Source organism: Dipodomys ordii, unplaced genomic scaffold, assembly GCF_000151885.1.
Source record: "Dipodomys ordii isolate 6190 unplaced genomic scaffold, Dord_2.0 Scaffold82, whole genome shotgun sequence".
Classification (NCBI taxonomy): domain Eukaryota; kingdom Metazoa; phylum Chordata; class Mammalia; order Rodentia; family Heteromyidae; genus Dipodomys; species Dipodomys ordii.
Window position 1 is genome coordinate 9,980,621 of NW_012267298.1, and position 22,943 is coordinate 10,003,563.

Here is a 22,943-nt window from a genome sequence, read left to right on the forward strand (position 1 = left end):
ACAACTGTCTACCCTCTGGTCACATTTAGCTACTTCAGGACTATATGTGGGTGCCAGGGCAGGAGAGAGGGTAGATTTGAACAAGTGCCCCGTGCTTGGTAGACAAACCCTCTAAGTTATTTTTCTTTTTAGTTAATTTTTACACAGGTCTCACAATATGTCTCCAAGCCAGATTCAAACCACAATCTGACTTTTGCCTCCTACAGACCTGAGGTTATTAAACATATCGTACCACTTGCAGCTTGTTCTTCAAGATAGAGTCTTTTTTGTCCAGGCTACTGTCAAACCCTGACCCTTATCTCTCCTTCCCAAATGGCTAGAAACATATATATATGTATATATATATGTATATATATATATATATGTATATATATATGTATATATATATATGTATATATATATACACACACACACACACATACACATATGCATTTATTTATTTATTTATTTATTGTTGGTCATGGGGCTTGAACTCAGGGCCTGGGCACTGTCCCTGAGCCCTTCAGCTCAAGGCAAGTGCTCTACCAGTTGAGCCATAACACCACTTCCACTTTTCTGGTGGTTAACTGGAGATAAGAGTTTCACGGACTTTCCTGCCCGGGTTGGCTTTGAACCGCAATCCTCAGATCTCAGCCTTCTGAGTAGCTAGGACTACAGGTGTGAACCACCGGTGCCCAGTTGGATTGTATATTTTTAAATGCATTGCAGCTTCCATTGGACAAGCAAATTGAAGATACTCCTGTGTGAATTTGACCTTTCCTGGCGTCCAACGGAAGGCCTTGCAACTGCTCATGCCCAGCATACGGGCTGATCACAAAGATATAAACAGGGACCTAACATCTGCTGACTATGTAAAATAACGATAATGCCTCACAAACTGAATGGAAGATTTAAACTACTGGAAAACGTCTGCTTGCTGCCAGAGCTTGGCCTCCTAGTGAAGGGCTCTGACTTACTGGCCTTGTGTCTTCATAGACATACAGGTAGAAGAGGAAGCCAACACCTGCCAGAGGCTGTGAAGCTGTTTCCTCCCTGTGGCTCTTTCTCAGAGGTAGAGGGAACCGGCTACCTTTCTTCTGTACACTCCTGGGGTTGAGCCATATTCAGAGCTCCTACTTCTCAACCAGATAGCATACTATAAGACCTGAAGGGTCAAATCCTACTTGCCACAAAGCCTCTGTGTGCAGCCAAGTACGATATACACAGGAGGAAGCCTAATGTCTATAATCAGAAATGAGGAATGATGGACTACCTACAGCAGTGATTTATTGGGTGGTGGTGCCTAGACTGTGTACATTGACAACCTTAAATAGCAGGTCTTTGTCCTGTCAACAGGAACCGAGGATGTATGCTTTTATCCTTCACCCCGTCTGTTGTCTGGCCCACCCACCATGCTTTTCCCACCCTGATCCATTTATCCATTGATTCAATCATAACTTAATAACAGTCTTCTCTGTGCTCAGCTCTGTGGTAGTCACGAAAATAGACATGTAAAGATCCAGTCTCTGCCATCGGAAACATAGGGTCTGACAGAAGCAAAGACAGGGAGACAGTTTCCAGGTAGTAGAGCCACTGCTTGCGTCCTGAGGCAAAGGACTCATGGTGCCTGGGAAAGAGCAGGTGCGGAATAAGTATAGAATGGATGGTGGGAAATAATATAAGGAAGGAAGGAAAAAAGAGAGCGTGGGAGGAGGGAAAGGGAAAGGAAGGAAGGAAGGGTGCACAGAGAACACTGGGCCCAGCAAGATTCCTTGGGCATGTCAGAAAAGCAGGCATCAGCCAGGTAAAGGTGCAGAAGGAGAAGAAAGGGGTTTCAGACATACGATAGGGCCTTAGTTGAGAAAATCCCTCCGAGAAGCAGAGAGCTCTGACCTGGCCTGGAATTGGGAGCAAAAGCATGTGGTGAGGCTACAGGCACCTGGGAGGCCAGTGTGGGTCACGGGTGAATGGAGAAGACTCCAGAGAGTGCCTCCAGGCCATCCGAAGGAGGTCAGCCGACAGCCCCGGTGTTTATGAGCTGGAGGGCAGGGCGCTGGATGGGAGGGGAGGCCCTGTGACCCCAGGTTCCCTGCCAGTGACCACAGCAGCCTTCACAACTCCCCCCAGGCCTGGGCCTGGCTCTGAGGAGAAGCCCTGGCCAGGGCAAAGCTAGTTTTGGCTGCACTCCCAGCCTGTGTGCCCAGGATGGTAGAAGATCAAAATCGCCTATGCATCGCCCTTCACACTGGGTTCTAACTGGAAACAGCATTCAGAGGGTTTGGGTTTAGACAGCTGCTGCTGTGATTTCATTGGCATGCAGGAGGAAGCCAGTCTGTGGATGGAGGCCAACATTAGCCGCTGTCTGGAAGAGAAAGCACCCTCTGCCTGTCCTGTGTGTGCACACACATGCACACACGCACACACAGATCCTTCCTCTGCCCCCTACATCCCGACATCGGGCTGGGGGACCCTTCATATTGACCTTCATACTGCCATAGCCCAAGATCAAGGCACATCTGGCCTGGCTTTGGGTTGGGCCTACAGCAAACTGGGTCATCATTGGACAACTCCATTGGACTAAAAGCTCCTGAAGATATCCTGTGGGTCTGACACTCTGGGTAGAACAAAAAGAAAGGAGGGTGGAGGGAAGGCATGGGGATAGTGGGCAGAGAAGAATAACAGAAGCACAGAAGGCAGGAAAGAAGGCACTCCAGTTGCTGAAAAACATCTCTTTACCTTCTGTTCTGTGTGTTCTTAGACCAGGCAGAACCACTATCTGTGGCATGCCCCCACTGTCTGAGGTATGTCTCCCACTGTCTGTGGCATGTCTCCCACTGTCTGTGGCATGTCCCCCACTGTCTGAGGTATGTCCCCTACTGTATGTGGCATGTCCCCCACTGTCTGGCCCTCTTGAGCTGAGATGGGAACACATGGGTTGAGGGCTCTTGGGTTATCAGTCCAGAGGGACGTCCCAAAGCATGTTTCTACCCCTTGTACTTTTTAAAAAGTGTATCTTTAACAAAGCAGTCTATGAATACAATGTACCATGATCAATGTGACACCTTTCCACATTCTCACCAGTCCTTCCACAACTGTACCCTCCCCCATTCTCCTTCCGTGAGCCTGGGATATATGATTATGTTCCTCATGCTCAAATAGTAAGCATGTTTTTCCTATCAATGACCACTGGACTACAGAAAAAGCTAACAGCAGCCTCCGGCACAGGCTGAGATGAGATCTTTCATCTGTCCAGCAGATCATGGTGGTACTATTCACAGAAATGTAACTTTTAAATGAGAAACAAACATAAAATGTCAAGTGTGTGTATGGGTATCCAGATTATGGACTATGATTGAAGGAAACTGAATCCAACACTCTGGAGGCTGAAATAGAAGGGCGATAGATTAGAGGTCAATGTAGTGAGATGAGAGACGGGGGTGGGGGAGGGAGGGAGGAAGAAGAAAAAAAGGAAGGAAGGAAAGAAGGAAGGAAGGAAGGAAGGAAAGAAGGAAGGAAAGAAGGAAGGAAGGAAGGAAGGAAAAATTTGGGGGGAGAAAGGGTTAAGAGTATGTTTCTATAGTGTATATCTAGACCTTCACCTTTGTTCTGTTCTGAGTCTCTACTCGTACTCCAAGTCTAGTGTGACTTAGACATATGAGAGTGGAGAATGATACAAGTAGAAGCAGAACAACCTTAGGAATACATTATTAACCTCAGGAAAATGTTAAGGAGAGCCAAGCCAGAGAACCTCCTCTCCAGAGTGCACAAAGATTCAAGAATTGGAAGGTCTAGCGAACACTAATGATGCGCTGGACCTAAGCTCACTGTGAGCCTATGGTGATCCTGCCCAGGCAGACCAGGGGCATGATGGGAAACTCCCGCCTCCCTGTCAGGCAGTCCGACAGACCAACCCTTCCCCACTCTGGGGCTGCAGACTGGGAACTGAGGGCACCCTATGGCTGGTACCTTTTCTCCAGCTGGGCAGGAGCAGTTGATGGTCTTTAGGAATCCAATTTGTTCGCTGCCAGGGGTGGGCGGCTGTGGGGGCACAGGCGGAGGCTCAGTCACCACCGTCACCTGGCACTGGACAGAGAAAGGCCAGCGGGTCAGTATCTGACTGGACATCTAGCAATCACTGTCTGGTTAAGAGGCTTTATCCTTTGGGATTCGAAGAAACAGGGCAGGCCCAGAAAACAAGTAAGACTCAGAAGCCTCTAAGGAGGCATATGGAAGGGCATATGGAAGAGTGTATCTGACTGCAGGTTCTGCTTCTCCAGAGGCTACAGAGAAGGTAGACCTGGCCAGGCTGCCCAGCAGCAGCAAGAGCCTCAGCATTCACCATGCAGAATGCAGACAGGATGTTTCCTTCATAAAATCATGGGGGAAGGCTAATAATGACACAACTCAAGGAGAATTACAGCTCAGCTTTTTGCACCTGGTAGATTCTCCTTTGGATCACACACTCCCTCCCTTAGTCCTTCCCTCCCTTCCTCCCTCCCTCCCTCCCTCCTTCCTTCCTTCCTTCCTTCCTTCCTTCCTTCCCTCCTTCCTTCCTTCCTTCTTTCCTTGTATTCTCTCTCATCCTCTACGGCTCCTCTCTTCCCTCACCCTCTCTCTATACCAGCTCTATCTTTAGCACTTGCTGTACCCTGCATGCCACAAGCATGCTGAGACTAGACAGAGATTAAGTTCTTGCTGTGTTCTCAATCCTGGGCCAAACATTGTGCATGGACATCACACTTCAGCCTGGACATCACACTTCAGCCCTGGGAAGCGGGCTTGGCTACAATTCTCATCTTTCTAGCAAGCCTGTCATTAGGATATAGGAGAGAGTTGGGGAGGGAGAAGGCTAAAGGAGAAGGTGGGTCCATCTCAGAGGGAAAAGACCTGCCCAGAACAGCCCAAGTGGTCAGTGTGGGTCTCTGGGGCTGACTGTCCTCTGACCATTCACCTCACTACCCAGCTCCAGGCAGCTTCAGGCAGCTTCCTCTTCTCCAAGCACTGGGGGCACAGAAGATAGTCCTTCTTTAGAGTACCTTCCAGCTTCTACCTCCTGTGCTTCCCAAAGCTGGACCTTGTCATGTTGCTGGCAGCTTTGGGGTCAGCTAAAGTCCAGACCACAGCAGCCCCTGGGGGAAACCTGCTTAACTTGACATACCCAACCCATTCCCGGTGGGAATTGCAATCAAAACCCAAAATGGTCACAAGGCTGCCCACAGACCACATTGTGATGATCAGTGCCCCTCTGATCCCAACTGCCCCTTCCTAAATCCTGGACACGCCCCTCCACAGCCCCCCATGAACCTCCTCCCACCTACTCTGTCCAGATTTGCTCACCGGACCAGATGGGACATCACAGCACGTCTCTAGTTCTGCATGTCTTGAGTCACAGTAAATCACAATCCGCTGCAAGTCAAACTAGGAAGGAACAAGAGGAGAGAGGATGAGTCTCAGGAACTATGAACCAGAAACCTCCATGGTATCAGACAAGCCCCGCCCCGTCGCCTGGCCTACTTCCTCCTCAGGCTTCCCACCTCCAGCTGCAATACTGCAGCTCACAGGGAAGCTAACCATGGTCCTTGCATCCCCACCCCCGCTTCCGGAGGGAGCCTAAGCACAGGCAGGCTCAGGGCAAGCATGAAACTCCACTTGTTTCTATTCTGCAGGGACCATGCCTCCAGCCCCGACACGGGCACAGACGCACCTGCCCACCTCCGTGTCGCCATCAGAGCAGGTGTGGCAGGGGTCTCTGGGGTTCACTGTGTTCCTATTTTTCAGCTTCTTTGCACATCTCCACATAGCAGTTTGAGTATGCTGAGATTGGAATGTGCGGCTAACCCACACTGAATAATACCACCACCTCTCACACTTAAAACCATTAACACATAAATGCAAAAGTTAAGGGCCGTGGTATGAAACACATGTGCACACCTGCCCACAGGGAAGCTCACAAAGGTTACCGACAGTGGCCAAGCTAAGTGAACAGACAAGAGTGGGGGTTGATGAAATGGCTGAGTGAGTGAATGAATGAATGAACATTCATTCCAGGCCCTCCCTTCTAGGATGGCCTACAGTCCTGACTTGACCCCTGGCGTGTGGGCGGGTGGCCTCAGAGCTTTTGGGTTCCCGGGCCCCCATGGCCGGGCCCCGTTGCAGGAGCCCTCCGGTACTCACGTCGATGGGCACACTGTCGTACAGGCGTTTGCCAATGACCGTCTTGCCCTGGATGTCAATGTTCTCCCTCTCCTCGATGGGCAGCGTCTGCACCAGCTCGCAGTCGATGTACAGGGAAACGTTCTGGGCCTGGATGCTCAGAGCCATCTTGTGCCAGTCCCGATCAAAGAGGTCATTGACTTGGGGACCCCGGAAGACCACCCTGACGGCATCCTTGAAGGCCCCCACAGCGTTGTACTCCACGGCCTTGTTCTCACCATCCAGCCGGATGGAGACCTGCGGGGAAGGGGCCTGCTGAGCACCTACTGTGTGCCCCGAGCTTCACAGGAGATTTTTCTTTAACAAAGATGGCTCAGTCCTGGTTTCTGGCTCTCATTAGTTGATGGACAGCTGTCACTCAGGCCAGTTAGGTCCAGCTCTGAGCCTTGGTTTCCTCCTCCATATGAGAACATTAGTAGCTACTATCCAGGCTGCTCTAAATTTACTATCAAATTCACGCTCCACCCAGGGATGCCACATTCACCTGCCTTAAGGGGCCATACAGATAAGAGACCCAGACAATGAGTGCAAAAGGGCTGGGTGGTGAGACCTAGTAGAAATCTTGACTAGTCCCAGGGTCTCCAAAGACCCCTGCCTGACTAAACCAAATGCATATCCTGGCCAGACTGCACATCCAAACACGAGACCCCATCTGTGGGTCTCTTGCTAAGACAGGGTGTCTCCTGTGTCAGGAGCCTGGTCTGCCTGGGAAAGGTGAGTGTTCCTAGCCTTGTGCACAGTTGTCTCTAGCAAAGGCAAGCCCTGGAGAAGGGTTGACTGGTGACTGCTTTTGAGGAGTGAATGAACATGTTCTCAGAATGCCCCGGCATGTTCACTTTTTCACCCTCCACAACACTCACAGAATGTCCTGTGTGAGGCAGGCAAGCTATGCGTTACCTGCCAGAAATTCAACAATGGCTGGGATGAATACTACACTACATCAGTGTGTGCACACAGGGGCCAGAAGCTAAGGATTCCCTGAATGAATGAATGGATGGATGGAGGGATGGATGGATGGATGGAGGGATGGATGGATGAAAGCATGGTCACATTGCCCCCTGGGTTAGCTCTCCTCTATCCTGACAATAATGCTACTGTCTGCTCTTGGACCTCACAGTCTAACTTTTAAGGGCTTTGTCTGCATGGCTCCATAGCCCTTTGACTCCTACTCATGTTGAGTGCTTTCTGTAAACTTGGCTTTACACACACACACACACACACACACACAGTATTCCAGCTGTACCAGCCTCTCTCCTGTTCATCCTATCTGGGTTTCCTCAAATGACATCTGCATAAAATACCAGCATTCAAGGGCAGTTTTAAGTGCCACGTGTGATCAAGGGGACACACCTCTCTGTCGACAGACGGGCAGTGACCACAGAGAGCCCGCAGAGCAGCTGACCACCTTCAGCAGGCAGCTCATCTTCCGGCGGGCCCAGATGCAATTCTCCTGTGGTGACCTAGCATTTCCTTGGGTAAACAAGCACCACCATCAGTAGCTCCACCAAGTGAAAGTGAGCCAGCCGGTGTCTCTTCAAACATGAGCCTCAGCTCTTCCAAAGCAGACTCAACCTGGTATGGCTCTGTGGTATTTGTACCCACAGCTCATTCCAGAAGAAGTAGGGGAGAGGGGGGGAGATAAAGACATGACAGAGAAGCACACACAGCTCTGCAAATGTCATGAAAGAAGAGAACCCAGACTGAGGGGGTGGTGTGGGCTCACCCCACAAGAATGTCATGGCAAGAACCCAGGCCCACTTGTCAGACCTGAGAAATGGAGAAGCAAGTGTGTATCCAACTGGAGGTGGAGGACACACAATGAGCTGCCTACGCTCCAGAAAGGTGGTCTCTGAAGAAGAATCTCAACCTCTCCTTCAGCCTGCCACGTCCCGATGTGATGCAAGACGGTGCAGAAAAGTCATTCCCCGGAACTAGCCGATCAGGTCAGACTATCACAGAGAGCAGCTAAGCAGGTGATTAACAGAATCAGCCAGAAAGCTCAACCACCCAGGTCCAAATCTCAATTCCCACTCTTACTACCTCTGAAAACTCAAATACCCAATTCTGTCCGTGGCTCAGTTTCCTCCCCTGTTAGGTAAAAAGAGTAAAACCTACTTGCAGGTCTAAGACAAGAACACGGCAAGGCCAGATGTGTCATGTACCCCATTACCATCACCCGCGTCATACACAGAGCACATGTATGTTGGAGAGCAATGCGTGTGGTGCCAGGGTGGGTTTTCACCCAAGACGAGCAAGCCTGTTTGTTTGGGGTAAGTAGCTGATTCTCTTAGACAGAACTCTGCAGCAAGGACTGCTGGTCCTATTTTATTCTAGTATGCTTTTGATGTATTTCATCCTCACATTAAAAGGCAGACAGTCTCCCCTCACTGACGGTGAGGAACGTCCATGCACAGTTCATTTTCCATGACTGGACAAAGAGATGGTTGGCCTGTGAACTCAGCAAAAAGAGGATTTAGGGGAGCATGGGAAATAGTGCTGCGTTCCTCCCGAGCCAGAAGACTGTGTCTATACAACTTTGATCCCAAGATGTGTCTTTCTCACTGGGTTGTGCCACTGAAATGTTGTTCTGCCTTGTGGGTACTGGAAGCCCATGATGTGGCGGAAGATGGAGCTCAGAGCTTCACGCATGAGTAAGCAGAAGAACTCGTCCATTGATAAGAAGACACTTACTCCTGACCATATATAGATGCACACACACATATACACACACACATTTATATACATACATACACACACACATATATATATCAGCCACTCATATGGATGCTTTTATGTATTATCTGATTTTCTCAAACAATCATGGTAAGTATACTATATTTTCCATTTTCCACCTAAGAAAACCACGTCTCAGAGCCCTGTCTGAGGGTCCATACCAAGAAAGGATGTGGGCAGGATTTGGCCCAGGTACTTGACCTGTATCATGAAGTTCTGCCACCTGTGCTCCCAGCATAGCAAATGGCATTTGACAGTAGAGTTAGAGGCCACTTCCACGGCTAAGCAGGGAGTCCTTGAACACAGGAACAAGGTCCCCTTCCTGTCCACCTCGCTCAGGGTTGGTCTTGGTTTATTACTGGGAGAACAAGTTGGGCCTGGGGGTTATGTGACTTTCTCCAGCACAGCTGTGAGGCTCCAGCCTGGATCTGAGCCCCACTGAGAACAAAGTGACCCATGCAATCTCCCGGGAGAAGGAGGCAGGCTCTCCACTCCAAGGCAGGGCAGTACTTCACACACCTGTGGGATGCCATACTGATCGATGACCTGCCAGATGTACCAGTCCTCTTTCCGAGATGTTTTCCTGAACCGGAAGGTCGTGACGAAGGCGTACTCATCAGGAAGACCTTGGGGAAACACATCCCTGGGGGAAAAGAGAGACAGAAAACCCCAGGCTTAGAGTGTCAGAAGCCATTGCTCAGCCACCAAGTCCTGCTGGTTTGACCTTCCAAAGAATTCCACAGCCCGCCTCGTGGCCTGCACGTGTGCCTCTTCCTAAGGTCAGTGCCTCAGCCACCCCTGTGGCCTGTCCAATGCTTCCTCCTCAGCTCCTTCAAATCCACCCAGCCATGCTCATCTGCTCATCTCTCTACCAGGAGCAATAGAGGTTAAGGGGTCACTTCCGCAATAGAGGTTAAGGAGTCACTTCCCTCCTCCCCCCAAAAGAAATACAGTGGTGACACCTGGATTTCCCCTCCCCACCCTGCTCCTTCTCAGCAAGGACATCCTGCCATATTGCACCCTGCTTTGTCCCCCTGTCCCTCGTCCCAGGATGCTACGGCCTTCATGGGTATGCCCTCCACAGATTTATGGGCTGAAATCCTAAAGCCTATGGTGATGGGATTAGAGGGTGGGGCTTTCTTTTGGAGAGAGATGAGGTCTAGAGGGTGGAGCCCACAGAGGCTGCTCACCCTGCCCACTGCCTGATTTCACCCTGAGAAGCCCAAGACTGTGGAGTTCTAACCTCAGGCCGCCCAACCTCAGAGCCAGGATAAATAAGCTGCAGTTACATCAACTTTGTTATATCAGCCGTAATGGGCCAAACCATAGGACACTTTGCTCTCCCTGCCAGACCCTGGCCTCAGGGGGTAGGCAGAGCCAGTCCCTTGTCTGGGGGCATCCTCCACTCCCTGCTGCTCCTCCCCAGCCAGTCCCAGCCCTTTTCCCCCATCCCCATGGAGGGCCAAGTCCTGGACCAGCCAGGCTCGATGCCTCCACGCCTTCCCACCGCATCCTCCGAGCCCACGTCCTTCCAGCTCCATCCACTGCCAGAGCAAAGCCTCTGTGGATCCCTGGCTGTGTCCCACCTCCCTTCCCCTCCCCTTACCAATAGGGTTCTAGAAAACGCTTTCTATACACTCTCTCATTTCTTCTCCCCATTTGCTCAACTCATGGCCACCTGGCCCCAATCCCTTTCTCCTCCCCACATTTCCTCATGACGTCTCCGGTGAAGAAAGCTGATGAGTTCCTGTCTCTCAGCACTACCATGGCACTCACAGCACCACAGACTTCCCAAAAACTTTCACCACACTTTCTGCAGAGGCCCGGTTCCCTAGACAACACTGCTATGAGCAGCATCTTGTAGGATACCCAGTAACCCTGGCCTCCTCCCTCAAGGTGACAGTAGCATTCCTTCTACCCAAAATGCCTCCCAGATACTGCTGAATTTTACATGGGGAAAAAAAAATTCCTGTTTGAGACCACTGACCTATGCTAGACTCACATCCTAGCAAAACAAACTTAGTTTAATTCTCTCTTAAAGTTACCTACAAGTTACTCACATGATCTCATTTGATGTAAGAATCCTTCAGTGAAAATTTGAAGGGTTTAATACAAAGCCAACAGTAAGTTTTGGTGTATGTCTCATGTCTTTATTGAAATAATGCACAAAGTAGGTATTCCGATCCTTGCCTTATAGGTGAGGGGACCCAGACTCAATGCAACATGGAAGACAGAGTTCACACCCAAAGAGTCTGATCTCCATATATCTCTTTCCTTAGGCATCAATCGGCTGACTGTGAGTTCATTCTGCAGAAGCTGGTCATGGCGAACCCCAAGCATTGTCTGGGAAGAGGGCTGCCTCTGGGAGCATATAGCACACTGACTTTGCCATTGAAGAAGAATCTGTCTGGCCAGACATCCAGGAAGGGAAGTAGGGAGGCATCTGCGTTCCTGGTTCTTAGATTTGCAGATCCTCAGGGACCCTTCTTTTGACCACTAAACATATGAGGAAAGATCAGCCTCCCTGATTCTCAGAACTCGGATCCAAAGTGGGAGGTAGTGCAGTCATTCAGGATCATTGTCTGAGCTGAGAATTCACCCAGGAGGCATTCAGGCAGGAGGAAGAGCCTATCACCAACCTAGATCACCAGGGCTTCTCTCAGGACCAGCATGTCCATGTGGAAAAAGACAAATTGTCCTCATGTAGGTCTGCAGACACAGGCTCATTAGCCACAGAGGGACATTTCACTTCCTTTTCTTTCTCCACTTTTCCTTAGTGAGTCTGACTGTTTTCTTTTGGGCTGCACTTTCTCCTTGTATGTTTAAGGTACATTCACAGATACACACACACACATTTATACCCCCAACAAAAGTGGTATAAGCAGGTAGGTAATAGATAGATAGGAAAGTAAACACGTAAACACACACACACACAAACACACACACACACACACACACACACACACAACCTAATATCATTATAATCAAGGGGTTGGCAAGAGAGGGCATTAGGGAATAAAACACTCTGATATACTCCTTCCACAAGTAATACAGCAGATTGTATGACTACCATGCAAAGGGCAGTGGTTTAGAGAGTTAGAGGACCTCAGGATGAGGCCAGTTTTCTCATTCCTATAAGCTGGGAGGTTTTGACAAGCTACTGCCCCTTTGGGAGTCTCAGATCTTGCACCAGATCAATGATAATAATGCCATGCTCACTTCTGTTTACAGCAGTGAGAAATAAATTAGATGTGTAAGACGTCTTTTACATGGTAAATAAGTGAGAAGGAAGACACAAATATTGAAATTAAACTATGAATATATACATTTCAAAGCATCGGACATTAAAGGAAAACTCTTCTTTCCTAAAATATCAAAGCTTTGTGGGTTTGATTTCCTGTCAGGAGTTGTGCCACCAAAACAAACAGGAAGCCATATAGAAAAAAAAATCTATTCCTTCTCAGGACAAATGTGAACATCATAGGACCCAAATACATAACCCACAGCCTGCATCCAATCCTCTGTTCCACAGAATAGAGCCTACAGCCATGTGAGTGTTTGATCCAAGTATCTCATGAAAATGAGGCATTACTAGAAAATGAAAAGGGTCTTCCGCTAGGCTCTTCCTCAGAGATTTGTGTAATGTTGCTCAATATCCTGTGTTTAGCATATTGTTCTTTCTGCTTCTGAACAGTATGGCTGGGGAATTGTCTGGGGAGGATGGAGAGGAGAGGGGAGCCTGGTTCTTTCCCTCTGTGTGTACTCCTTAACCCGTGTGGGAGCAGGGAGTACTGAGAGCATCCCCCTGGCATCCGTGTGTTACTGCCGAGGGAAGTGTTCCATGTCTGGGAAACAGCTGAAGTGAGCATCACCTCCTCCATCTGATACCTGAGAAACAAGGCCCAGGGGAAGGAAGCACCTTTTCTCATCTCCATTCATGCCAGGCCTGGTGTAGGGGTGGAATTCAGACCATGCTCACTAAGCGAAATCACTACACACAACACAAGCAAGAACCTGAACACATTTAAAGTTCACTCATTGTGGCCTGGTTTATTCACGCATCAAAGCCCAGCAACCCCCTGTGCGGGGAACGACTTAGCTCAGCACTCAGGCTGCAGCAGACATGATGACACAGTCTCCACCAAGAGTTTAGTAGAGCAGGGCAGGCTGAATGCAGAGGTATAACTCTACGGTGATTGGATGTGCACCAGGTTGGCTTGTTCTGTGCAGAGATGCAGGCGTGAGGAGAGTGGATAAAGGGAGGGCCTAGCTCAGTCTAGCAGCCCAGCAGGAATGTGCTCCAGAGCACAATGGTTAAACTTGAAGGAGCAGAGAAGGTGTCCCGGGTAAGGAGAAGAGCGCCAGCAGAGGCCTGACAGTGAGAGACAGGCTCTAGAAGACAATGGAGACACAGGACAATGGACGCACAAACCATGAGGCTTTCAAAGTAAGGTGGTCAGGAATGTCCATCTCTTAGGCAGAATCAGGAGAAATGGAGACATGGGGGCATTCAATAACGTGCCAAGCTAGGCACTCAAACAACAAAATTGGGTCTCCATTGGCCAAATCTGTACATGATCCTAAGAAGTATGTGTCTGTCGTATAATGCAATGGCTGATCCACAGTAGGTGTTATGTCTCTGTTACCAGGGATATTTGTTATTTAATGAGCTAACAGAAGAATGCATGGATGAATGACTATTACCAAATATAGATAAATGGCTGTGAAGGGACCAGAGAACCATTAAGTCAGTGATAATGAATGAAGAACCAGATTGACTCTGTAGGTTGGTGGCTGAGTTAATTTATTGAGGTGTGACCTCACCGATCACCCCTGAGTACTGGTGCTCAGTGCTTGGTGCTCAGCATACAGCTGACTGGGCCCTTCCCTGCTCTTTGCCCAGGCATCCAGAAAGGGAAATGAGCACTTACTCAGTCCTCTGCACCACGGGGAAGGATCCCATTCGGACATAGGAACTCTGTGCTCCATCCTCTCTCTTCCCCAGGATCTCCTTCACATTGAACAAATCCATGAGGTCAAAACCTGTGCAAAGAGAAGAGCTGGGAGTGAGTTTGACAGAGGGGACTGTGGGAGAGAAAGGAAGAGCTCCTTTCTCTCTCTCTCTCCTCTCTCCCTCTCCTCTTTCTTCAAAACCAGGCAGTCTGCCTACCCTTGCCACTGGAAACAGAGCAAACTGCTCTAACACACACTCATGAGAAAACAAGCCACAGATCTGAGTCTCAGGTGACATTCCAAGGAAAAACTGAGGCAGGATGCAGACGCAGGCTGTCCCACTGGAATGTGAGCTGAGTTAAGAGCATCCTGTTTCACAGTCAAGCGTGAGGCAAATGGAAGGCACACCGGTCGCCTCCTGCTAGGGAAGCCCGGTGTTCCAGAGGCCCAAACGCCTGGATGGCTTCCGTGGGCACATTACAGTGTGGGGCTTTCCTTCCTACAGTCACAGCTTTGCCTTTCCATTTGGATTCTGCTTGGGTGGCAGTCTGGCAGCTTTTACATCGGATGATTTGACAGAAACACGAGAGACAAGAAGACTGCCTTCACAATATCGCATTCACAGAAGGTGTTTGGTTTGGTTTGTTTGGGTTTGGCTTTCCTTCTAAGAGAACTGAGGAAGCATTGTGAATGGGAAGGAATGGAGTGGTCCCGGCTTGGCCTTGGCCTGGAGGGAGTGGCGGGGTGGGGAAGAGAATTGCCTCCTGCTCAGCGGCATATTTGGATAAGCATGGCAGGTTCCTTAGCCAGCAGGAGCCTAAAGGATAAGGCCCTTCCGAGATCGGGAGACCCCGGCAGGCTGTAGAAGATCCACCAAGCAGATCTGTTACAAGTAATCGTTCATTACTACCACCAGTGCGTCCTTCCCCACATGGGAGGCCTTTACAACGTTCTTAGGAGAATCTGAATGGCTCTGTAGAGCCACTACTCATTCTGGAGGCTGATGGTGCAATATTAGTCTGACTTGTGAGCTTGTGATGCGGGATGTCTCATTTTGAGCTTAAACCGATAAAACACACAGGACTGTGCCTGAAACCTCGTGTTAGCTCACTAAGTACCGTATGATCTAAATGATACCCATCATGAATGACGGCATGAGCACTCCTCCAATCCCCTAGCAAGCTGGATAAACATTGGTGATGAGGGAGTTGGGTGAGGCTCCCTGACCTTGAATGGCTGAGACCAGAGCTGAGTCACTTTTTTCCCTAGATGCAGTTTCCCCATCTGTAAGCTGGGAGAACAGGTGGAATAGGATCATCATTTTGCATTTTTAGCACCAATAAGGACATATCTACAAAGAGTCTGTTTTCCAAAGGAACTGTCTTGCCCAATAGTAAATCTGAATGACCAGTTTGCATAAAGTAGAGAACCCCTCTGTTCCACAGTTTGCCCATAGCATGTTGAGGGATGGGCCAGGAAGAAGGCAGAATGTGCATTCATGATGTGGGTGTTAACCTTGGGAAAGAGGCTGATGTGCTGTGCGCACCTGCACTGTTCACTGAGCCCCAGCCACAGACCCTGAGGCTGAGTGGCTGTGCGGAACTTACTGGACTCAGTGGAACCTGTTTCCTTAACTGGAAAACACAGAGGGGCCAATTCCCTGAGGATGTCCTGCGGTGCCGGTAGGGAAGCCAGCACCCAGTAATTGCTCAGACAACACCATGAGCTCTTCCTGGCACCATCCTGGGCATCTGCAGAATCCCTGACACATCAAGGCCATTCCTTCCTGAGCCTCACCGCCATCACCCTGACTACACAGGACCAGGATCCAAGGATCAATCTTGGCAAGAAGCAGCCACCTGTCCTAGGGAGAGTAAGTCCTGGAAGGCCCCCAAGAGATCCCAAACGTAAGGAGAGGCCAGTGACAAGAGACACCTATTGAACGACAGCCGGCAGCCCCTGACTCTGCACTCAGGCCTGCATATAGCCCTCAGCCCACTTGAGGGTCTGAGCCTGCTTTCCTGAGGCCTGTGAGCCCATCCCCACCTACGGGAAGAAGCAAAGATGTCCAGCATCTCTTGGCTTCTGCCCGGGACAGGAGCAGTTTACAGAATGAACTCTGTGCCATGCAACAAGAGGTCTGATGAGTCTCAGGGCTGCTGTGTGGGCTGGACCCTCGTCCTGTTCCTGTGGACCCCTGGGAGTGGAGCACATGGCAGAAGGGGATCAGGACACTGATGGAGAAGTTCCCGGAGGCCTTGCAGTTCTAGTCCCCGTGGAACTGACGCCCAGAGGGACAAGGGCACAGACCCTGCCTGGGATCTGATTTTCCTCAGAGAAGGAAAAATTAAAAGATAGGAATGGGCTTTGGAGGGGCTCACCCAGGTCAGGGGCACCCAGGTTGTCTGGTGGCCTGGTCCTCAGTGGCTCAAGGATGAGGGAATGCCCTCCACAGGGGCCCCGGGACCTGGGAGGTCCTGCAGGTGCAAGCTGAAAGAGCTGCAGTTGACATCAGGGAGAGAGAGTGGGGGTATCCCAGAGGAGCAGAGGACGCTGCTTCCAGACCTCCCAGCTCCCAGCCCCTGAGCCCCGCTCAGGGGACTTGCTGTGTTGACCCAGAGCCCTCACTGATCTTGTCCAGAGGAGCCACAGCAATGGCTTCCTAGGCGACCCCCAGACTCCTGAAACCGGGCCCCACAGGACCAGTGATGACAGGAGACTCACGGGTGAACTGAGCCGGAGCCATGGCTCCAGGACCAAGCACGGGGCTGCCAGAGCCAGTGAGAGCCAAAGAGCACATCCAGCACTGAGGAGGCCTTGAGCCCAAGGGCCCCGTGAGGAGGGAGCAGCCAGAACCACAAGGGGCCTGTTGAGCAGCCTTGTAGCTTTCTTGGCTGAAGTGGACAAGGCCACCTGCATCTACATGTCCCCCTTAGCAGCTGCACGTGGGTGGATTTGAAGAGAAAAAAAAAAACCTAAAAAGTCTACTTTATGATTCCACTTTTATTGGCTTCAACGAATACAGCCAAAGACTTGAGCAGGACATAACTTTAAACAACAAGCAATTAACTAGGTGGCAGCAAAGGGTACGCCCGGAGGAAAAGACCAATGGCCTGAAATAAATAAAAAGCTGGGAAGGGAAATGAAGAACACTCCTGAGGTAATGGACTGCAACGCAAGGTGTTGTGCAATAAAGAAGCACTTGGGTAACGGCCGAGCCTGGGGGTGGGGGGGGGCTCACCACAGCCTGAGTCAGCTGACCACATGCAGACCCTGTTCACACACAGACACCTCTGTGTTCACACCCCTCACCCCGCAAGAGTCCTGTGCTCAGAGCACTGTGTCCATCCCCAGTCAGCCTGAGGGCTCCTGTGTCTTTACAAGGTGAGGACAGTTCACCTGAATATCATCACTCCTTCACTAAATGGCCACTCTGGGAAGAAAGGCACTGAATCCAACCTGAGTGCCTGCTGCTGCTGCCTCCTCCAGCACAACTTCCTTTCCTCTGGTTCATCCTCAGGAGAGGTGTCGCTGGGCCGTATGGTAACCCTTGCTTTTGTTTCTTTTAGGAACCTCCATACTGTTTTCCATAATGTTTTACTGGTGTGCATCCCCACCACCAGTGGGTAAGAGTTTCCCCTTGTCCATGTCCTTGCTATATTCATTCTATATTTTTTTTGTTTTTGCTTAGCGCCTGAAGTCAACAATAATTGCAGGTCTCAGAATACCCAGAAGAATTTCTGAAGAGAGGATGATGTTGGCTGGATCTACGGATGACCCTGAACTAACCATACGGTGTACATGCAACTCACGTCTCAGTAGCACATTCCACTCGTCTCTTCTCCCTGGAGGGACGTGTGCTGAGCCATTAAGGCTCAGCAAAGCACTGTCGCGGTCACTTTTTTTTTGTCCAATCTACAAGCTAAGGGCAAATTTTCATCTCTTCATTTTGCTTGCTCAGGTACCCTGAAATGAGCGCATTTATAGCTGGGCCATTCTGTCCAGGGTATAAAATCACCAGGGAGTTTGACTTGCCCTGGCAATCCATGCTCTCAGATACAGTGCCATTCAATCTATCCAGCCCAGACCTGCTAGTCCAGCTCTGCCTCCAGACACTTCCCCACATGGACATAAGCACAAACCCACACAGGAGCCATGGAGCAGGGAGCACTCCACACCAAGTGTCTGACTGAACACTGCTCTGAGGAGTACCAGCTCCCCTGGCACATCCTGCCTGCTCTGCAGCACAGACACAGAAGCCTCTTCCTCGGGTTCAAAGACGCAGATGCTGCATCTTGAAGTCTAGAGGGCAATGCTGCTATTGGCAGAGCCCCGGGGAAGGGGGCATGGCACTGGCAGCACCTGCCCAGAAGTTAATCTGACTTCACAAAACTGGCTGCCAACCGAGATTTGGACTGAGGACAAGAGAGGAGGGAGACAAGTTCCCTGAGCTGAGAACATGGGTGAGAAGAGGCAGGTTTCGATACTGAGTGGCAAGGAAGAGAGGAAACTGCTTCAAATCCACGCAAATCAAATCAAAGTGCTGGGTAGGAAGTCTGGCCACAGGAATGACAGTCAGCGCTCAGCACTGTCAGGATGCCGGGGTCTGGGCGCCCCACAGGGCTGCTCTGTCATCTGCAGAGACGGACTGTGACAAGCCTCTGCTGTGGCTCTCTCTGCTGCCCAATCTGCAGTCAGCTGTCTCTCGGTCCTCTCACCCACTGGCTCCCTCTTATACTTATTACACTGATTCGTTCCCCACCTCTTTCCTAAGTGCCTTCAGTTATTCAATCTTCCCCTCACTTTGCCAGTTGTTTGCTCAAGGACTTGCTAACCATTGCACAATGCACTCTCTTGAACATGATAGGAAGTGAATCTGACAAGATGCTCCCAGCCTGCCAAGTGGAAAATGGTGAATACTTGTCACTGTTAGACACACTGCCGGCATCTTTACATTCCAGACCTCTCTCCAAACTTCAGTAACAGACAAGAATGAGGATGCGGTCAGCAAGTCCTCTCCTGGGTTGACTAGGGTCACACGCAGGTCCAGTAAGTAGCACCCAAGATCAAACCTGTGTGGCCATGTTGTCTCTCCTACCTGTGATTTCCTTGGTTTCTCCATTGGTGTGCTTAAATCGATCTCCTTCTACCCGGATGCTGGGGCACAGCACATCTGAGAAAGGGAAGAGGAAACAGACAGATGAGAAAACACGCACATGGTCACCCCGTGAAGTGTGACTGCAAAGGACCCCACCCCCCTCGCCATGGGGGGGAAGGGGGGAGGGACGCTCAGAGCCTGAGCAGCTGTCCATCGACAGCTCCACATTCATGGACTCTTTCTCTGACATACGCCTTTGCTAACTAAGCACGGGCTCTGCAGATGCCATGCTCTCTAGAGGATTAACAATAGACAAGGCAGTGTCCCCAGCTCCAATGAACTCACAACCCATATACTACAGGGGGCCAAAGGGGGGAAAGCAGCATTAGCCACCCAGTGGAATTGGTGACAGATATGTGGACGGGTCTGGGGCACAGGTGGATCCCCTGCTCTGTCAAGCACAGGAAGGCTTTCCTGGAAATTTCCTCTTATAGGAACAGTAAAAATTGAGCCAGACTGACAAGAGAACCAAAAGGCCATCTAAGCTGACGGCACTTCGTATATGAAAACGAGCACAATGGGAACTGGGTGTTGGAGATACAGACAGAGAAGGTCAGCTATCCTCCTTAATGGCAGAATGCAATTCCAGAAGCAGAAAAATCTCTCAGTTATCTAAAAGCAATGAAGTAAGTCATATAATAAAGGCATATACTGTGTTACATAAATGTCTTATCTAAAGTCTTCAGAATCTTCACTTTAAAAGGAGTTGACATATAATGAGCTCTTTCAGTCTCTCTAACTAGCTCAGAACAAGTCCTAGCTCTGAATGTCAAGGTACTAGGTCTAAGCTTTGGTTCCAGAACCAACCAGTTCTGGGGCCTCTCTGAGTAGGGGAGATTTCCAAACACACCCATGTAGAGTGGCCTCTTTGGGGCCTGGGCAAGGCTAAGCCCAAGGCTAGTGGTACCGAAGGAAAGCCCTCAACCTGGGCCACAGGCAGCTCGCTTCCCTCCCTGTGACCCGGCCCTGCCGGGAAGCAACTTGTCTATCACACATCGTTACGTTGATCCCACATCACCAGGAAGCTCCAACATCCCGTTCATCTCATGGGAATGACCATCTCTCCAATTTGGGTCCATCTGCATTTTGGCACAGAGCAGAGGAGGGCCCCTTTGAACCCAACAAATGCGATCTCTCCTGATTTGGAAGGAGGTATTTTTAGTATTTCTCGTAAAAGGCACCGCCAGGTCTGACAAGCCCCAGAGAACAGGTTATTTTGGAGATAGCACCGAACTGTCTGCCCAGGACTAAACATGAGAGAAGACACAGGCAGGCTCCAGGCGATATTTAGACCACCCCGCCCAGGACAGTGGCAGCTGTAGGGTGACAATCAATTGCTGTAATGTGGGCTGCCTGCCAGAGGGACAGGCTGGGGACTGTGTGTCATTTAAATGAGTTTAAAATTTAAAACGGGTTGACTCAAAAGGTCTCATGCTAGATGAGGAGCAAAGCTCTGGAGGCTGACAGCTAATGCTCAGAACAGACTTCAGGTTTGCGTCATGTCTGCCTGCATCCCAATGGGAGGAGCTGGTTCTTCAGACCAGATGGCAAGGCCAAAATGAAGATCACAGACACAGAAAAGGTGGAGAGTTTTCTCAAAGGCAGAAGTTGCTCAAACTGTTTGAGTCACTCCCATAACAAATACAAAGTGCCGCTGGCCATCACAAACTTAGTTCATGGCATCACCAAGCTTGGTCCTGCATTCAACAGGCTCAGGTGTCAACCCATCACCCATTTGGTTAAAGTTAGGACAAATGGCTCCTAAAATACCCTAAGCTAGGCTTCCCAGTGATGTCGGGGCCCCTGCAGTTCACCTGCTTTTGCAGCAAGAGAGGCTTAGAATCTCAAGCCCCTCATTTTCCAGTTGCCTTCAGCAATTGGCATTTCTAGTTCTTAGGTCATAAAGGAGCTGTTCAGTTCACTTGTTTACTCTGATGAAATATTTACTGAGCTCCAGGTAGGCTTTGTTGTTCTCACAACAAAGAGATAGAAAACCCTTTTTCCAGTTGGGAAGCAAGGACACTAGCAATGATGTAGAACCTGTGGTATGTCGGTCACCTGACTGGGGATGCAACCCACAACAAATGCTCTACAAAGTAAATGTTACTCCCATTACACCGATATAAAAGTAGAAGCCGAAGGGAGTTCAGAAACTTACTCAGGCAGGAACGTCGCCTATACTGAGAATCTGAGTAGAAGGTGTCAGGACCTAAGCAGGTGCTCAGCAAGACTAGGAGGGAGCAGAGGAGGATGACCGGCAGCCCACTGGGGACCAGACAGAAAGCAATGACTGCTTATCCATCACCTGATGCCTTCTACTGCTGAGTGTAGCTGACAGAGATGTAAGCTATCCCAAATGGTGGGGAGAGGTGGGTGGAAAGAAGGATTGGACTCTAGCCGACATATAGTCCTGTTCCTTTGTTCTGAGACTGGCCAGGAGGTTGCCGATACATCTTTTCTTTCCAGAGGCACCAGGCCCAGGGGTGGCAGGGATAATGACATTAGTCACCATGCACTGTACTCTTGACTTGTACAATTGAAACCCCAGCTACTTAATTTTTAAAAAGAATAATAATAAAATAAAAACAAAAGGTTTGTGATCCTAATGGCTGCCACACACTGAAGTACTATACAGGGCATCTTCGGTGGAGTCTTTCTGGCCTTGTTACTGCTCTGCGGGATAGAAGGAATCGTCTCCAGGACCAGCAGGGCATGTGGATGGCTTGCTGTGCTCCACATGCTGTTGCCAGTATGTAAAGTAAGTTGACATATTGAATTGAATCTTTACCACAGCTTTATGGAGCATGGGTTATTATTTACAGATGCAGAAAGAAGAGCATGAGGAAGTTAGTAAATTACCCCAGGCTTATATCACCAGCAAGTAAGGATTTAGCATAAAGCCTCAAGATGGATGCAGCCTCTCCAAAGATTGAGTCACCTGCCTAGAGTCATACAGAGATTCTAGTCTGTCTAATAGATACTCTAATAATAGAGCTTTGATTGGCTGACAGAAACTCTAGGTAGTCTCCAAAGCCTGCATCCCAGATAGCCAGCCTGCAACCTCCTGAAGCAGACCTGTAGAATTTGCTCTGATTTGCTCTGAACTTGTAGATCCATTTGTTTATGCATAGGGAAAGAAGCCCAAACTCAGAGACATTGTCATTTATCCAATATAATACAGCCAGCAGATGGCAGAGACGGACACAAGTCAGACTTAGGCATTTGTGCTCTCCAGTGCTATCCATACAATCTCAGCCTTAGCAAACACATTGGGAGTTTTAAAAACAAACAAACAAAAAGCCAGTTCATCAATTGGCTCCATGGTCTCTGTGTCAAAAGAGACCAAATTCTCATGGTCATCTGCATCTCCTGGGTAAAATGGAGAAGGAGTGCTGATTCCAGCCAAGGACTATGGTACAGATAAAGAGGAAAAACTAGGAGTCAGAGGAATGGGGTATTTTCCCCAATTCCAACCTTTACTTCATTATCTGGAACATTCTAGAGACTCCTTAGGTCAAAGTATATGGGCACCAGTGGCCTCTATAGAAGCCGCTGACTAGGAGATCCACATCTCCCACCCCTCTAGGCTGTGTGGAGGGGTGGTCAGGGCACGAAGTGTTTGGAGGCACATTCTCATACAAGTGCTTTCCAGGAGCCTGCTGTACTATTTGGCTTGCAAAACAGTACTTGAAAGAAATCTCCCCAATAGCTGCGACCCTGGGTCACAGGTCCCCTCCTCTCCTTTGCCAGGGTGCCAGACAGAGTAAGGGCAGAGGCAGGTCGTGAGATACGGCTGAGCCTTTTCTACAGTGAGCTGCGGATAAGTCACGTCCAGAGACTAACAAACGAGCTCTTCTCCCCCAGCCTCAGTGTGAGCCACTTCCTTCATAGGTAAGAAGAAGCTGAA

At 49.7% G+C, this 22,943-nt stretch overlaps 1 protein-coding gene across 1 annotated transcript in view; it reads right to left on the bottom strand.

The window, feature by feature from the left end:
* Nucleotides 1-22,943, bottom strand: part of Col22a1 (collagen, type XXII, alpha 1) — a 155,337-nt gene that overhangs the window by 93,210 nt on the left and 39,184 nt on the right. Inside the window, exons 11-17 of the mRNA XM_013025135.1 lie at nucleotides 22,331-22,445; nucleotides 18,977-19,051; nucleotides 13,857-13,968; nucleotides 9,445-9,568; nucleotides 6,154-6,429; nucleotides 5,317-5,397; nucleotides 3,946-4,062 (exon numbers count right to left, since the gene is read on the bottom strand). Of these exons, the coding sequence (XP_012880589.1) occupies nucleotides 3,946-4,062; nucleotides 5,317-5,397; nucleotides 6,154-6,429; nucleotides 9,445-9,568; nucleotides 13,857-13,968; nucleotides 18,977-19,051; nucleotides 22,331-22,445 (900 nt within the window). The remainder of the gene's footprint in view (nucleotides 1-3,945; nucleotides 4,063-5,316; nucleotides 5,398-6,153; nucleotides 6,430-9,444; nucleotides 9,569-13,856; nucleotides 13,969-18,976; nucleotides 19,052-22,330; nucleotides 22,446-22,943) is intronic.